Source organism: Argiope bruennichi, chromosome 4 (genome assembly GCF_947563725.1).
Source record: "Argiope bruennichi chromosome 4, qqArgBrue1.1, whole genome shotgun sequence".
NCBI classification, from domain to species: domain Eukaryota; kingdom Metazoa; phylum Arthropoda; class Arachnida; order Araneae; family Araneidae; genus Argiope; species Argiope bruennichi.
The window spans coordinates 105,369,018-105,388,777 of record NC_079154.1 but is presented as its reverse complement, the minus strand read 5'-3'; the positions used below and the strand labels follow the sequence as shown (position 1 = coordinate 105,388,777).

At 28.8% G+C, this 19,760-nt stretch overlaps 1 protein-coding gene across 1 annotated transcript; it reads right to left on the bottom strand.

Annotated features, from left to right (window-relative positions):
* Nucleotides 1-523: 523 nt before the first annotated feature.
* LOC129966049 (uncharacterized) lies at nucleotides 524-14,737 on the bottom strand. The gene is made up of 3 exons (XM_056080402.1): nucleotides 14,580-14,737; nucleotides 5,402-5,491; nucleotides 524-988 (listed from the first exon to the last, which is right to left on the bottom strand). Exons 1-3 carry the CDS (start codon nucleotides 14,665-14,667, stop codon nucleotides 723-725), a joined length of 444 nt encoding a protein of 147 aa, XP_055936377.1. The 5' UTR covers nucleotides 14,668-14,737; the 3' UTR covers nucleotides 524-722.
* Between the last annotated feature and the right edge of the window lie 5,023 nt (nucleotides 14,738-19,760).

Sequence of the window (19,760 nt, the reverse complement as noted above, 5' to 3'; positions counted from 1 at the left end):
TGTGGAAGTATAACTAAAAGTTTTATATTTTGTACTGTTTCCATATAGTAAAATATATTATACAATATTGTTTCTTCAACTTTCATTAAATTATACAATATACTGTGCAACTTGGGAATTGTTTGAAACATCAAACGATTCGTGAAATAAAAGTTTAAAGAACCAAAAAAAGAAATAAACAGTTTTTTTATGCCAATTTTTTTTTTATTTACAAAATACGTATACACAGAGTGAACTATACAAAATGATGATGATAAGATTTGTCGAAAATTCTGTGTAAGAGATGAGATGTTTAGATCATTCTAGCAAAGTGTAAAATAAAAATATACAAGGTATAAAAAAATACAAATATTTTTCTACACGAATGCTTGCCTCGTAATATATGTTTACAATGAAATGTGCGAGCCATGTAATTTTTCTTGTGTTCTTAAATAAGATGAAGTAATTTATTAAAAAAAACTCGTGAGTTTGTAGATAAAAATTGTTTACCGTAAATAATATCGTGTGATTATTCGAATGATGATAATGTGATAAAAAATACAGGTTAAATCCTGATGTTACAACTTTTCGTTGATAAGGATCATGCATGCATGATTCGCAAGCATCAGAAAAAGTTCCCTTTAGAATGAAATAATGCGAATGAGTTCTGTATTAAACAATCAGTAGTACGACTGAGCCATGAAGCACTGTTTAAATTATTTACATATTTGTACAGTGGGTATTTAAGAGCTGCGCATGGCAGCATGTCGACAGCACTTATAGAAGATGGCTCCTCTGTTGGCAACACACTGTCCAAAACTGCGCATGAGCTTGTCAGCTGTTGGATTGGGTTTGCCTTTTAACAGTGCTGGGATCCTTTTGTTGTGAGCTCGATTGTAGTTTCTGTACAATATGCGGGCAGCGTAGAATTTAGAAAAACAATGATACCCTTTCTCGCCAGCTATCTGTCCAAGCATGCAGCATTGCTCTTCTTTGCTTCGTACAAGACCTGGAAAAAGTAATCGTTTGCACAATTAATAGATATTAAAAGTATGCAAGTCATTTTTATTCTTTGCGATTGTTTTTACTTAAAAAAAAAAAAAACATTTTTGCCTTCTCCATTTTCTTGTCCAAAATATCATAACATAATAATGCTTTAGGCTTAATTCGTCTGGCTACAATGCTTCATTATTACTTTCTGCGCACACGTCATGAAGTTTGCAAGAGGAATACTAGTCAAAAATATTATCGTGTAAATAAAATAAAATAGGGAAATTCTGCTTTGAATACTGGCAAGGGCAAAGATGTGAAAAATTTCATAACAATAAAATTGGAATTAAATATCAGTAAAATAACTAAACGCATTGATACAAATTGTACTTAAAATTTATTTTGAAAAGAATGAAATCAATATATTTAATTATAAGGAATTCAAAAGATATTTTTAAAATTAAAGGAACATTTTGAGGAAATAAAACAGATATCATTAAAAAAAATTTAAAAATTTAGAAACTCGTAAAAAAAAAAATTGTTTTTGTGCCATAATATGCACCAAAATTATTGAAGAATAGTATTAAAATTTAGAATTTCATTTCTAAATTTAATTTTAATTTCTAAATTTAAAACTTATAATATGGATTTTCCAAAAAAAAAAAAAAGTTTTTGGTATTTAAAAGGAAAATGCAAAAAAAAAAAAAAAAAGAAAAAAAGAAAAAAGGATGAAACAGAATAATGGAGTCTTGATTATTTAATAATTAGTAAGAACTTTTGAAGTACTGCCAAAATACATGTTTTTATTTCATTAAATTTCCATCTTTAACCCTCCTTAAAAAAAATATTTAACCTTATCGACAAAATTTAAATATAGAGAAAAAGAAAGTTGAAATAAAAACATCGACATTGAAATATTTCTTTAACTAAGCAAGCTTTAATTTTTAGAAAAGAAATTTAGGGAAAAAAAGGCAGCATCGGTTTTAAATAATTAAATAAGAATTCTTATTCGTGAGAACAGGAACATCAGAATTAAATATTCATGATATAATAAAGAATTCTAATTTTGAAGAATTAAATAATTTTTCCCGCTGAAATATTTTCAAGACGAATGAATATGTGTATAATTATTATTTGTTACTGTTTAGGTTTAATGTTTCTATATAATGATAAGACTTGAAAGTCGTTAAAATTAAAAAAAAAAGCTTTATTCAGTATAAATATGAGATCTTTTTTAAACATCTGGTTTAATTTTGGTACTGCGATTAATATAAGAATAAAAAATTAAACTACTAATTTCAATCTATGTTTACATGATCAGATAAATTAATTTATTAATAATATTTAACAAACTGCATATTTTTCCTGTTCACATTTTCCAATTCAAGATTTTATTCGTTTTTTTTTAATATCAAAGAAGCTGAAAATTTATGAAATTAATGGCGTTTTATCTGATGTTTTTTATCAATCGACAGTGTGACAAAATTTGCCGAATTCTATCAATACGAAAAATTGCACTGTAAGAAGTTCAGTACATGAGTTCAAGGATCTTCTACCGCGGGTATATGCCCCATTTAAGGAAACATAAAAAGGGGGTCAATCTTAAGATAATAAGATATCTTCCTTGGTCTTCAGCATTCATGGTAAAAACTTTGGCCTTTATCTATCAGCTTGATCACCGAGATAAGGTCTCATGGCGATAGTAATGAGAAAATTATACTGAAAGTAGAAGTGCCTTCATTGGAACAGTTTTTTCCCCCCTTCTGTGAGTTAAGGATAGCGATAACAGATTTAGATGTGATATTTTTATTAAATGGATTTAGGGAATTGATTTTTTAATAGCTGGTCGCTATGTTGTAATCTAGATAGACACACAGATAGCAGCGACCTTAACACGTGTTACAGCGATTATATCAATCATATATTTCAAATTGGCGGAAATGCAGATTTTTTTTTAGTAAGATGACCTATTTTATAAAATTTGGATACTGATGCTTAGTTTATGCCCTTTATGAATATAATAAAATTTATAAGCTAGTGTACTATTTATAAATTGTGAAATGCGTGAAAAGCTAATCAAGATAAAAAAAAAATCATTCATCGTGTTATATAGGGACGATTAGTGGCCACAGAGCTTATAAATTTATATATAGTTATTTTTAAAGATGTAATTTATTAATTAGTTAAGGCATTTTTCAAAATTTAAATTAAATTTTTCTAAGTTCAAAATAGTGTAAAAATTAATAAGAATTTTAATGTTTTTCTTCGATAACTTCAGAGAATATCATTGCATAAAAACCATTTTTACACTAATTAGAACTTAAAAAGTAAGTTTTCCAGTCGAATAAATTTTATTTTCGTAAAACGTTTTCGCTAATTTTAATAATTTTCTAAAGATAATTAGAAATATATCATTGAACTACTTTTGTTTCAGCTACTGGATTTAAATTTATTTTAGAGCAATGATATTAAATACAATTTTTTTATTGTGAACATTATCGCAACTATGTAATTAAGAATCGATTAAAAAATAAAATAAAGATATACAAATCAAACCTAAAACATTATTATGCTATTACAATGTTTTTTACAATCATTAAATAAAATTTATATATGTGTATATAAAGTTAAAGGAAAGGTAACACTCTTAATATGCATTTAAATTTCAATCTCTTACTTGACACCATTTGATTGTGGGTCAATGGACCCTGACACTCTTCCACATCTTGCGGGGGATTGTAATTATATCTCTAAATCTAAATTAAATCCTAATTAATTTCCAATTTTTTGTCTTAATTTAACCCATATTAACTTAATTCTAAAATGTTCTCTTATTTTCTGATCTAATTCCACTTACATTTAATTAATGCTACATGTGCTCTGTAAAACTGCTTTATATATATATATATATATATATATATATATATAATGTAGAAACACATATTTTTAAAGCAGTTTCGTGGTTGAAATGAGAACAGGCTCTTTTGAAAATTTTAAAACTTCGCTTTATTCTATCCCGGGAGGTATACAAGTACATACTTTACAATACATACTTTATGTACAAGGGAGAGGCGACAAAATACGTCAGTCACAGCACGCGGAAAGAGCACGAAATATATTTTCTCAGTGATTTTATACTATGAGATTCTGATAGGGATTCTTTAACATGTGTAGACTTAGGAAAAGGAAATATTGGTATCTTTTAAAAGAATTTGCTTGGCTTGACAGATATTTATCTCTTCACCTGGAGCGTCTGAAAGTGCTGATTAAAGCAGTTTTACAGAGCACATGTAGCATTAATTAAATGTAAAAAGTGGAATTAAATCAGAAAATAAGAGAACATTTTAGAATTAAGTTAATATGGGTTAAATTAAGACAAAAATTTGGAAATTAATTAGGATTTAATTTAGATTTAGAGATATCATTACAATCCCCCGCAAGATGTGGAAGAGTGTCAGGGCCCATCGACCCACAATCAAGTGGTGTCAAGTAAGAGATTGAAATTTAAATGCATATTAAGAGTGTTACCTTTATATACACATATATAAATTTTATTTATTACATCATTAAATGAGAAAAGGTACATTTGTTCCAATTTCTTATTGGTACACATTTCAAAGACATATTAAAACATATTAGACATAAAAGACATATTTTAAAGGTAATATGCTAAACAACCATTTTTAAGGTGTTTATAATGCTGATTTGAGGGGAGTGTCACAGAGTACTTGAATTCAGGGTTCTTAACTTCCGGACTTACCAGATAAGTATAGTAATGGCATAGCAATGAGATTACTTAGTAAGTGGAAAATATTTGTATGAATTTTAAGTATAGTGAAAGTATCTGCTCAAAGAATGCTTCAAATGTCATGCAATTTTGAGATATTTAATTTAAATATTTAAATTTTTAATTGGATATAGGAGAATTCAATAAGAAATTTTAAGATTTACCAATGAAATTTGGAATTTACGTTCTGCTCCTAAGAATACACATATATTGCATGATATTAAACAATATTCGAAGCATTATATTATATTGTTGAACATTGAATTATATAATATAGTATCGTACAATACTGTGCAACCCTCTGTGGTCCTTTTAAATAATAAAATTTTCTTTGCACATGACATTATTTGCTCAAAAATTACATTATCTGCTCAAAAATTATTAATGTTTTCATACTATGCTGCTATAAATCAATTTAAAAGCTTATACATAAACCACTTAAATTTGTTGAAAAATCCACATACTTTCAAATCTTATAATCTGTCTCGCATACATATTTATACTGATAAGATTTCATACATTTGAAACAGTGACATACCTAATAATCATATAAATAATAATAATAATAATAATAAAACTGAATCAGCATAATTCATAGTGATTTTGGGAACAGATTTTATTATTTAAATTTTGTTCATTCCCTACCTGTTCGAATAAGCAAAGGACTAGCAACCTTGATTTCCACTTCTTCGACTAGGATTGTCTGTTGGCGTTTCTCCAAATGCAACAGGTACTCTAAGGAATTAAAAAAATTAGAATATTTAGTACAAATGTTTAAAAATATGCACAAGTAAAAATATGCACAAGTAATCAGAAAGTATAAAGTGAATTGCTGCCAATGTTTCCAACATTAAAGAATATACTGAAATAGAATCTTACACTGTCCAAATTTATTGACAAATTTTTTAGCTGCATTAATATTTTACATCGATAAGCAAATTCTAGAGGTATTTTCACATATTCTTAATAGCTTACAATATCAGGAAATTATCCTAATAATAATTGCCGAACATCTTATGCTAGTACGGATAGTTCCAAGAATTTAAAATGTCTTTTCTCCATACGAGAAAAATACTGCATATGTTTTAAATACAAATAATAATTAAGGTATAGATTATACATTCATTTAATTAAACAGGCTTCATAGAAAATAACGCAGCTCTTTGGTTTCATTTTTCAGTTAGCTACAACATATAAGACAGTATCCGGCCACAACAAATCGGTGGATACCTCTTAGTTCAGTGGTGGCGGGGTGGTCTGCTGTACACGTGAAGAAAAAAAAGTAACAATGTAATTTCGTTTCGAATTGGTTTTTCTCAAATACATTTTTATTATATAAATTTCACTTTTCCTCTCTTTTCATTCTGTACTTAACTTTGATCGAAGTTATTAATAACTTTTAAACTACAAGCTAAAATGAACTCACAGTCGCTGTAATTCGATAAAAATAGTTACTTGGAATCCAGATATGTCTCAGATATGTTTTATAAACTCTAAATTGTAGAATACGACGCGACAATCCCAAAGAAGAAAGTGTCATCAAATATGTTTGCTAACAAAGCTAAACCATTCAGGAGTAAAGCATTATACATTCTAGAGCATTTTATATTTATACAGTGCTTGCAGTTCCATTTTTTTTTATGTATCTATTTAAAATTATCGATGACCATAACAATTTCTATTTTATAAATCAAATCTACATTCACATGTAACCAACTTCCTGGATCTCTTTTGGTTATTCGATATGGTCATGTACTGAAACACGTTTTCTAATGAACACAAATATTAACTATTCTCTCTCTGTATTCTGATATAATCACTGGAAATACATAATGAATTCCTTTGACAATGCATTCAAGGTCGATAAGGCGCGGCAAGGCGAGATAGATAGATCTTTTTTTTTATTCTCCTTCGAATTACTTTTAAGTGCCAAAACAGCTGCCTTCCTTTTTTTTTTTTTTTTTTCAGTCAGCAGGGGCAAGGGTAAGGAGCAATTTGGTTTCATATTCCGCGCACGTGGTTCCATCTTCAGAAGATCACGCCACCCGATTTTGACAGGCGTGCTGTTTTCTTTATTTTGATGGATACCCCTCAGAGAGTCCGAGGTTACTGATCTCTCAGCCATTAAGAAAGTAGAAAAAGACAGAGACGAATAACTATTAGAATAAATGCGTGATGTCTACTCGGTTTACATCAAAACAAAGAACCTTGTTTACCAAGAGTGCAGAGGAACTTGGTTTCGGACAGTCCTTTTCAGGGCTGTCATGTTTGATTGGATTCATGAATCATATGACTTACACATCTGAATATAATTATACTTGTTTTTTGGTGTAGATGAGATGACATCTAGTGACAGATTTAGGTATTTTTCGGCCCGTGGCTAGAACTGGATTATTTTATAGGCAAAGTAAGCAGTAGCTTTTTGAGGCCAAGGGCCTTCCATGTTTTATGTATATTCAAAGATATTTAATATTGCGCTTTATATATATAAAGCACAAATTATAATTATATTTAATAACAAAAGCCGTGCAATCGAGCTTATTCAAATTAAAATCGAGTATTGTTTAAATTTTGGAGCATTCATTTTAATAACATTATATCATTTGAAAATTTTATATTATTTTATAATTCTAAAACAAATTTGGTGTTTTATAATTTAAAAAAAGGGTCATTACGATTATTAAATATTATTAAAACGTGTTACAAATTTATCATTTTTATTCCTATTTTATTTAAAATTGCATTTTAACTGCGCAGTTTTTTTTATATGCGATATACTGAAACCAATTTTGTTAAAACGTAATATGCAATTAAATGTTTTACTCTTTCTGTTGGTCAAAATTTTAACTTTAAAAGTTGGGGAAGAGGCCCCAAGACCTTATTTTCCAAGTGTTTATCGAAGACTTTATCCAGGGGTGCCCTAGCAATGCACATTGAGAAGCTTTTAATAAATTAGGTAATTTAGTTTCACATTTCTACACTTTTTAAAACTTAGCCGATATATAAATGATTTATTTTAGCTCTTTTTTTATTTCTAGAAAGCTTATTTTTTTTTGTTCACTTGCTTATTAATTCGTGAAGACCAAATTTGTACAACAGTTTTATGTTATTAAGGCGTTCAAGTTATTCTAATATTTTAAATTTCATAAAACTCGTACGTTTTGTGAGTTTATTTATTTGGCCATTAAGCTAATAACAAGTTTCAATTAATCTGTTTGCGGTCTCTGTCAACTCTAGGCAGCTGTCTATTCAGAAATTCGTCAATGATGACAACATAATGAAGTATAAAAACTCTACATACTAATGTACAACTGAATAAACTATTTCAGACAATTTTTATCAAGAATTAAATAAATAAAAACTTTAAATGCAGAAATTAAAAAAAAAAATTAAGTATTTGCTTTTTTATATTAAAATGTGCATGTTTTTTTTTTTAAATTTAAATGTTTTATATTTGTTGCATACAGAATAGACTGATATAAAAATATATTTTACATATAAAGAATAAAATAAAGAACGAGCTTTATATTTATTTTTATTATTTTTTTATAAATTTGTTTATTTTTTGAACTGGCATTAATCTTCTCTTGATAATAGGTCAATCCTGGTGCTTACTGTTGCTTTCTTTGCTTTTCAATGGTTTTAACACATATTTCTGTCCATGTTATTAAAAGGAACATTTGATAATCATTATGACCAGAGTTTGGATTAGGCAGGTTAGGCAAATGCCGAGGACCGCTGGATTGTGAAAAGCCGTAGCCAAATCGATTAAAAAATGCAATTAAACTATGTGCCAAAAAATGAATAAATACAAGTGTTATGATATGAAAATATTAGGAAAATATCAATACTTTGCCAAGTATAATGGTCAGGTTCCCATCTGTTTCATTGCATTCCCTTGGTTACTAAAACATTTATAAACATTGAACATTTGTTTAAATAATATTTTCACTAGATGAGAATTCTGCTCAATTATAAATCAAGAAAATAAATAAAATCATATGATTTTCATATAGGCAATAAAAGAAAGATAATTAATCTAAAGTAAATCATTAGCATGCTGATCACGTTTCAAAGCTAAATTGAATTGTGAAACTAAATTGACTAATTTATTAAACGAGGGAATCTTATAATAAGTTCTTCCAAGGACAGCAGAATGTCCAAAACTGACACTGGTAATCATCATAAATGAAAATCAATTGTTTAATTACAATGAAATCCCAATAATTCAAATTCCAGTTATTTAATTAAAGAAAAACAAAGAAATCGGTAGACAAAATCTTCTCTAGTAATAATAAGGAAAAGGGTAAAACAACTAATCTTGGCTATGTTCAAACAGTAATATTTTAATACAGAATACGAATATTCAAAAAGTAAACAACGCTATTTTGTAGTTGTCAAATGAATACATCATAAGAAAATGTCGCTCTCCCACTCAGAAATAATTTAAAAAAATTATCCATTTATTTGGATATTCGATCATTTAATTAAATCAGAATTTATTTCAATTAATACTGATAGCTAGAATACTATTGCATATATTAATATTAGTTCATTACATACATAATATAAATATATAATTATCGACATTAAGATTTTTTAAAAATTCTGAATAACTTGTATTCAAAAATACTGGATTAAATTACACATTTTAAAGTTAATTATCAATAAAGATATCCCATTTTATAATTTTATTTTATGTAATCATCAAAATTTGATTTTCCACATATGAATTTATGCACCATTAGCGAAAGTTTTTTTTTTTTTTTGAAAAACAAAACATATTAGTCAAATGTTATCACAAGGACGGATGTTTTAAAAGCTTTAATCATGGTATCCGTATTATGTTTGAAATTACAGGCAATGTCTGATTTCAAACATCAACTTACTTGCTTGGGGCGGAAGATAAGTCGATTAAAAATGTCATTTGCCAATTTGTCAAATAAATAAAATAAAATTTAAAAAATATAAAATCTATAAATTGAAGCATTAAGACAAAAATGTATATTTGCATTGAATTATCAAAGCAATTATTAAATAAAAAAGATATTATTTTGTATTTAATAAATTATGTTATATTACATTTGACAAATTCTGTAAAATAATAATTTTAATGTTTTGTTTTAAGGTTTACTTTTCATTAAAGCATATCTCAATAATTATATGCTTTTTTGTAAGTTTGGTAAACATTAATTAATACCTAGTTAAATATTTTTTAATATACTAACATACAAAATAATTAATAATTATGTAAATTAAGTTAAAGATGACCACATTCATTGGTTAATAAAAACATAGACTTCCAATGGGCTCTGCTTAAGATCAAAATTATTTAAATCCACCATTGATTCAATAAGTAAAGACGCACATATGAGAAAATTATCTAACTTATGAATTTAACTCTTTCATCATGGAAAATATCACTGTCGCAACATTGAGACTTAATATACTAGAATCAAACTGTACAAGTGCTTCTCAGATTTATAGACGGAGAGATGAAACTCAAAACAGGAAACGCGTGACACGCAAAACAGGAAAAGAACCCTAACTAATCATAGTTTATATTTGTAACAGAAGAGTTCAGAAAATGAATGACGAAAAGATAACATCCTTTCTTAGTGAGAAAATATGCATCTAAGCAATAGTATTTAACAAAACGTTTATCTGTATTTACTGAAATTAGTTTGGTGATTTTTTTTATTGTGATAGTAGATACTTTAGTATTTATTCGTATAAACATGTGCAACAAAAATTTCTATCTGATGCTGAAAAATAATGAAAAGAAAAACGATTGCAATGGCATGTTTTTGAAAGATGCTGATTTGAGACATGATGCCAAACACAGACGGGAAATGAATTTTGTCTCTTATTTCAATGTGAGCATAGAGTAACCGTAGTAACTATCTTACGAATAGTTTGCTTGATAAAATGATAACAAACTACCAGAATGAAACATGGAAAGAATCTGTAACACGTGATCTAGAATCTTTGTTTATAAATCCATAACCATTCAATCATTCGTGATTAAATTACATACTTTCAATGTGCGCACGTGCGAAAAATTTGTTTAACAATAATTATTTGAAGTTAAAGTAGTCGCTCTGTGATATTTCTATAACTTAGAAAGGATGAGCAGCGTTTTATTGTTCATTATATTTTCTGCCCCCTATTATATTTCATAGAATGTTACGCATTTTGTTTCCGTGGCCACCCCCGCTCGGACAATTCATAACCTTCTTTATCTCTCTGTCGTTACCTCCCCTCCCCCTCTGAATTCACCAGATCGACGATTAACTTGAAAAAGGGGTTATTGTGTGTAAGTTTGGTTTTCCGTATCTTCCAGTACAATCCAAGAAAAAAATATCTCTAAATATATCAATATTTGAATATATAAACATGGACCGATCACCACTCATCTTTTTCTTCAAAATACCATCCAAGAAACGATAATACCATCGAAATACCATCCAAGAAAAGATAACTTCGTCACTACAGGAAAGGGTTTTAATTTAATTATATTAATGTTCCATTTGGAAGTAAGATTAGAACTATTTTAGTACTGCTTTGTAATTTTGAATACCGATCGGATACCTAGAGCGACAGCTGAGTTGGCACTTCCCTCTCATTTCCGCACCAAACCAGCAGGTTTTGGCTCAAGATATCTGTTTTAGCATACACCAGGCCCGCATACACGCCGGTTCTTTGATGAAATCGGGTTTTGAACTTAAGAGTCCAACACACAGAAGTGGATTTTTCACCTTTCACAGACAACCGAAACTTCACATTACTGTAAAATACATACTTACAAAATAATAATAAATTTTCACAAGGTCAATAAGATTATCTTTTTTAACAGCAGTAAATACGGACGGAGCAGTGGCATTAAATGGGCCTTGAATTCATTCAAAATTACTGATTTTAACCTTTTGAAACTACGTAGGTCAAAAAGTTAATTGCATTCTTTGTTAATGATTTTTGGTGAATGACTGTTTTGATGAAACTTCGTGGCAACACGTCATATATTTATAGGTGTGTTATGGTGAAGGGGATTTCACGTGGCAATTTTAGTTTCATAAACTGTCTTAGACATGTCCTGGAAGCTACAAGTTAACGTACAAATTGGAAATGGTCGCAGAGATTCGTTTTCTGAGGGGTAAATATATTCACGGAAATTTATCGGCAATTACATAAAGTATTCGGTGAGAATGTAAAGTTACATAAAACCATCGCGAAGTGGTTCTATATGTTTGAGAACGGACGTGATGACGCTGAGAGAGAGGGTCCGACAAACTGACCGACATTGAACGGAATTTCTATGCATAAAGCATTGAAAAACGTGTGCCTTGCTTTGACAAATGTTTAATGATGCTGATGTTGTGTCCGCGTTACCATGGAAAGGGGGTGCAGTAGCTTCTGAAGGTACAGACCCTTGAGCACCCGAGGGCAGAGGTCTGACTTCCAGCTCATATGAAGATGAAACTCACACATTCGCTTGCACAACCCCTTTTTACAGGGGGGGGGACACTCACACACCTCACAGATGAAGAACAATCATGCCCGAACCGGGACTCGAACCCAGGACGCCCAGGAAGACGCGTTACCCCTATGCCAGGACGCCGGCAAATGTTTAAATGACGGATGTAATTTACATCGATAAGTCGATTTTGCATGGAACTTTAGTATACAAATAAAGTTAAATTTCGATCCGGTTTTGTATTCTTAAACAATGTTACTAACTTTTGTTTTCTTAAGCAATGCCACTAACTTTTATGATTGACCCTCAGATATTTTTCAATGCAGGAGATAAGTTATGATTAGTGCTTCGCAAAAATGAAACTGAATCAATGAATAAAATTTCGTGATCTATAAAAGTGATTTAAAAATGTAAATGAAAGCTGATAACCGTATGATATGTTATGTCACTCATATTAGGAAGTTCAAATTTACACGAGGCGCTGCGGTGCCCATTTTGAGAGACATTTCCATATATTTTTAAACATCCAAATATATTTTAGTTCTTAATATCCATTTTGAAATTTTCTTTTGCACTTAAATCATAAACAACTTAATCACTTCGAAAATTATCAATGCTTCTTAATTCGATAAGATGTATTTAATTGCAAAATTCATGCAGTGATAGATTAATATAGCTAATAACACAGTTTAATAAAAATTTCGGATTATTGTTAAGAGAAAAAAGAAGGCTAAAAAATGAAAAAAACTATGGAAATACCGATTATTTTGCAAACAGTGGTAAAAAAAAAATTCCCAAATGAAATCTAAAAACCAGATGAATTCCACAGCTTAATCATTTCCTGATCTTTACTGCGATTTCATTACCACATCCGAAAGAAGCAACCAGCGGAAAATATCATAGTTTTCACTTCTGATATTCACAACACATTCAAACACAAACAAAGGACCGCAGATAATTTTTTAAAGGCAGATTTATTTCCGCAGTAAAGGCTGATTACTACAGCAGTAATTTTTTCCTTTGGTTCATAGAAATTTTTTTTTTCAGCCGCTACTCTTTCTAAACTGGTGTAAACAGCAGTCAGTAGTTTTTGTAATTGTAATAAAAGTATTGTTAAATTTAAAGATCGTTAAAATGGCTATCTAAGTGACACGATTAATATAGGTTAAATTCGGAAAATAATAATACTGATTTAATGATATTCATGACGTATTCAAAGGCAAACAATGGACCGCAAATAATCTTTAAGGCAGATTTAGTTCTGAAAATATGACAATAATTTTTTCCCCTGTGTTCTTGAAAACTTTTTTTCAGAAGCTACGTTAGGTAATTTGGTGTGAATTGCAATCATTGATACAAAAGTAGTGTTAGGTTTAGAGAGCTTTAAGGCGGCTATATAATAAAATGATTAATACAAGCAAAATTCGGAAAATAATGACTGTAAAAAAAAAAAAAAAGACGTGAAAGCAGTACATCTATGATGTCTATATTATTTAAAGAAGTGCACGTGGAAAATACTTGATTTTATTATAAATGCTTATTTTGAAAATATTGTTGCATAGCTATCAGGTTCTACTTATAAAGACGACAGCTTTAATTGGTTTGAAAATACACGACTACGTTCTTAATGGTGTCTTGACGTATACGAGCTTATTGATAATTAGATTGGTAATTCACTTCAATGTCTATTATGTTTTCATTTAAATATTAAGCACGCAATATATCTTAACCCAAACAGGATGTGCTATGCCAGAAACCGGTAAAAAAATGTTAAGCACTGATAACTTATTTTTATCTTATAAGCATTATAACTTATTTTTTTTTATAACGCAGTTTTAAGTTTTGTATTAATTGAGAAAAAGAGATTCGAACGACAAAAAACAATATATATAGGGGGGGGGAAAGAAACTATTTCAAATCATAATATAACTTTTCTGAAACGTGCATTATTGAATTTTAATATTAGATATACGAATATTAACAGTTAATTATAGTTGACAAAATAAATTGATAAATATATAATAAACATGATAAATATGTTCAGTAAAAAAATAACAATGACAGTATTAAGTCTTACCAGCAATTAGTTAATAAATAAAAATGAAAGAGTTAAATATTTTTATGTTTTTCTTTTAGTTCTGAATTTTTAAAAAATATTTTCAATTATCGAAATAATAATAAAAAAATTGAAATTAACTATTCATTATTAAAATCAACTAATAATAACTATTAAAGCTAGCTATTTTAATAAAATTATAAGAAAAACCAATTTTTTTCATGAAAAATATAAAAAATGTTGAGCATTTTTAAATACACTAAAATCACAAAATAAAATAAATCTTCCATTACCATCGAAATACTTGTATCTCACGCTTTGATGCGAAGCAACCACGACGTAACACAGCACCAGGGCTAAAATACACAATTTAGCGAACATCTTTTAATTCTTCTGCTATCCGATCTTGGGACTCCTCGCTTCAAATCAGACAAAACCTTTTTGAAGCCGGACGCTCTTCCGATCTCACCAATAGGTGAAATCTCCAGCAGTGCGCATGCGCCGGAAATACGATGTCGATTTCTCCTTTTTCTTTTTCTGTTCTTCCTTAAATTTTTATTTCTTCCTTGCTTCTCCGAACGAGCAGGGGTGGCAAAAAGTAAACAAACAAAGGTCCGGCGCGACGCTTACGTCGTACCTTTCGACAGGCCGAGTTTTCAATGGTTATCGTTTGGGTCTTGTTTGTTTATGTCGGGTATAGGGGTCAACGCGGGGATGAATAGATTGGGGAAATATTTCGCGCCCAGTTTTATCATAGGATATCGGAATGTCTTTGGGATACAAGCAAAGGAATGTAGGTTTGTAAGAAAAAGAAAAATTCACACAGCTGCGGATAAACACCGTTTTACACATCTAAAGTTCAGAAATACTTTTTAGGTTAGGAGTTTTTACCTTTAAGATTAATGTATTTTACCTTTAAGATTAATATATTTTAACTTATTAATATATTTTACCTTTAAGATTAATATATTTTACCTTATTAATATATTTTACCTTTAAGAGTAATATATTTTACCTTTAAGAGTAATATATTTTATCTTTAAGATTAATATATTTTACCTTATTAATGTATTTTGCCTGTAAGATTAATATATTTTACCTTTAAGATTAATATATTTTACCTTTAAGATTAATATATTTTACCTTATTAATATATTTTACCTTTAAGATTAATATATTTTATCTTTAAGATTAATATATTTTACCTTATTAATGTATTTTACCTGTAAGATTAATATATTTTACCTTTAAGATTAATATATTTTATCTTATTAATATATTTTACCTTATTAATATATTTTACCTTTAAGATTAATATATTTTATCTTTAAGATTAATATATTTTACCTTATTAATGTATTTTACCTGTAAGATTAATATATTTTACCTTTAAGATTAATATATTTTATCTTATTAATATATTTTACCTTTAAGGTTAATATATTTTACCTTATTAATGTATTTTACCTTTAAGAGTAATATATTTTACCTTATTAATATATTTTATCTTTAAGATTAATATATTTTACCTTAAGATTAATGAATTTTCAACATCTACTTTATTGAAAATGAATGTATATCTGTGTTGCCACTATACAGAGTAAGCTGTAAAACATAGAGCTATAAACAATTGCTATAAATATTCTATGGAAAGTAAGAACGGTGAAGGAATTTGGATAGTTTTTTTTTGTCATATCTTTTGTGAATATAATATGATAAAAATTTTGTAATTTTATTACCAAATCTTTGGGAATACTTGCCAAAAACATTCTCACATATTCTCTAAAAAAGGTGTTATATCAGAGAACGCCTCACATGGCTTTGGAGCAGAATAATTACGAAATATTAACATTTGGCGAGAATTTGCCATTTTTGCTGAATCTATCGTGTCATTATCGGTGAGTTTTTGGACGATTACGCCCTGGCATGCAGTTAATAACATCCACAAAACGAAGCTGTATTTTCCAATACATTTTTTCCAATCGATCGAATCAAATATTTATTATAAGTTACACTTGTAATCATAAAATTCCATAACAAATTAATTATATTTAACTCCTTGCGGTTTTGAGGTTGCGGTTTTTTTTTTTTTTTTTTTTTGCGAATTTATATGATTCTGAAAGTACAGACTATCAGACGCTCAATCCCTCATTGGATTAGGTTTTTAGATGTCTAAAATCCAAATCCAATGAGATAAATGTCTACATTATAGACGTTAAATGTATGTGCCGTATCATGTTATATTAAAAAAAACCGGACAGAAACCGAACCTCTGAACGGATTTTGCTTAAAATTTGACAGAAATCTTCGAATTTGGTGAAAAGACCGTATACCAAATTTCATATGTCTAGCTGAAGCCATTTTTGAGTTATATTTGTCACTGACAGACAGACGGACATTTCCCAAAAATATGTTTTTCAAACTCAGTGAGATCTAAAACGTGAATGAAATTAAGAAGAGTGGCCATTAAACTAAGCTATAAAAATTCTAAATAATGAAATAATTATTTTACTTAATATTTGTGTATTTGACATAAGGAAATAAATCTATATTGCCGCAAAATTCAGAAAACTGATAAAACAAGCAATTATGTTTTTTAAGAACAATGTTGTTTCCGATTTAATTAATCAAGACAGTTTATATACACAACAAAATTAACACATGTAAGACTGTTTAATAATATAAATTTAATGTCTATCACAATTTGATGCTTAAATTTTTTTTTTTTTTTTTTTTTTTGATAAGATTCAATTGAAAATAAACACAGCCAATATTTCCTGCGAGGCAACTATCGTCAAAAATAGCTGGTGCTGAAATAATTCTTCAAGCATATCCTCCCCTTCAAACTTTCACTGTATACTTTCAAATTAAGCATGATGTGATCATAATTTCATTTTATTCATAGGTGTTTCGAGTTCACTTATTTATTTTTCCCTCTGCCTCCATCATTCATTTATTAAAAAGTAAATAATACCCAAGAAATGACATTAGTTTTCTGCTTCATTATTAAATTTGGCATTAAAAAAGGGTATTAGTTCACTAATGTTTTTCTCCAATGTGTCCCCTAAGACTCGGGCATGTATATCTCCCTTGTCACTACGCCACTGACAAAATAATGAATGGAGAGTTTATATTTTACATTTCCTCTCTTTGATTGAATGCAGCCAAAAATGATTCAGATCAGCAATTTGGATGTAAAGACCACATACCAAAATTCAATCATCTAGATTGGTGAGTTCTTGAAATACCTTGTTTATATACGACACATCGACAGAGAGTGGACTCTTTGACGGATATGGTCGCGAATTTGGTGTAGGTTAACAATTCTTGTGATAAAACCCCGATAAATGTCAACTGTTCTTGCCAGTAATGTGTTTAAGCAAAGAAAGACAATTAGACAATTCTTGTTGATAGATTTCGTCCAAAATTAGATAAATCTACAATATTATTATTGAGAGCGAATACTAAATATAATATGTCTGCCTGGCTGTGTTTTTCGGTTATTGTATTCTCAAGCAAATATATCGATAAAAAAAAAAAAAAAAAAAAAAAAAAAAAAAAAAAAAAAAAACCAGAAATGATTCTGGAAATGTTTTGTACGGACTAGAAAAGTTCAAAATATGGATACATATTTATGAAAATTTCGATGTCGAAAATTTCGACATTTTTAGTACTTAAATTACTTTACATTCATAAAGTAAAAGGGGGGGGGGAACTATCGAATACATTTCCGCCTAAAATGGGGAAAAAAATAAAGAATCAAACAGTCATTAACCAAACAGGGTTATATTATAAGCTATACACGTAAATAACGATACATGGTCATGGTATTTATATAGTAAATAAATAGACACGGTTATCCATGATAAGCTAATCGTTGATTAAACATGGTTATACTATAAGCTATACACGGTAAGTCAAAAATACGTGGCTATGGTATTTGTATAGTAAGTAAATATACTTGATTATACATAATAAACTAGTCATTGACTGCCTGTGTAATTTCTGTAGGCGTTTCAAGGATACTCGTTTTCCCTATTCACTCTTTCTCCTTCTCCGTTGCCATGGTTTCGACAAAGCTTGTTCTTTTCCCCACGCCAATACGTTTCGGGAATACCTTACCTTCGGAATACCTTAACAGCTGTGTAAAAAAAAAAAAAAAATTAAAAAAAAAAAATGAGTGACACTGTTATCTGCCTCAGTGCTGCGAGGCAGACAACCGGTTACGAGGTATAAAATGTGACCTTGAACCGCCTACAGAAAATACACAGACTATAAATTATACACGGTAAGTAAAAAAAGTACGTGCTTATGGTATTTGTATAGTAAGTAAATGTACATGATTATACATAGTACTTGGGGTTCATTACATTACTTATACATCAAAATTTACTCCAACCCTCAAAACATTCGGTGATCAATTCATTACCTATAAAATGAAATATTAAAACAGAAGCATTTTGCAGAATGGTGTTTAGACGAAATATTGCTGATATTCTCAATTGAATAGATTTTTCACCCATTTCTGAAATAATGAATTTTGATTGGTAGAAACCATATTTTAATTTGATATATCATTGTTTGTTTCATTTTTACTTTTAAAAGTTAAATTACGGAAACTTTGAAATTATTCATCCAAGTCGATAGTATCTTGCCATTTGAATCGAGTTAAAGACAGAAAAAGCTATTTGAAAAGAAAACTGAATTACATTATTGAATTACTATTGAATATAAAAGAAAAGTCTCTGTAATTATGTAGGCATAATCCACATCACTTGCACATTTATTCTTCAGAATAAAAGTAAAAATATTGTCAACTTTTCAAAGAGCAAAAGTTAATTACATATTATTTAAAAAAAATAATTGAAATTTTGACATTTTCCTACAGTAATTTAGAAGCAAATTATTTTATCAGAAGTATTTTAATGACATCTTCAAAATTCATAAAACTCTACATTTCCGATAAAATGCAATTAATCAGAAGTCAAAGAATATATAAGTTTATCACCGTACAACAGATTTCTAATATCTTTAAAATTTAAGTTACTGTTCTAACCATCTGTTTTGTATACGTACAAATGCACTGAAGCAAACATCTTAAAACCTACTATGTTGTTTATATACAATTTTACGATCTTTTTCTCGAAAAAGCCCGATCAGCTATACACGTGTTGGGATTTTTTTAAAACTTATATCAGCAAAACTCTCAACACTTTCATTTCTGAAGTTCACTGATAAAAGAGTCTAGATGATCAACATCACAATCATCTAGAAAATAAAGATTCTAGAACTATTTTTTCAGGAAAAAAAATTAACTTATTCGAGGCTTTCAATGAATTTTTTGTTCACAAAATATTTATATTGCATGCGTGTTGTCAGTTACATAAACAGATGTTGTTGATATATTTTCAGAATTATTTCATATAATATGAATCAACACATGATATTATAACATAAATATCATGTATTTTGAG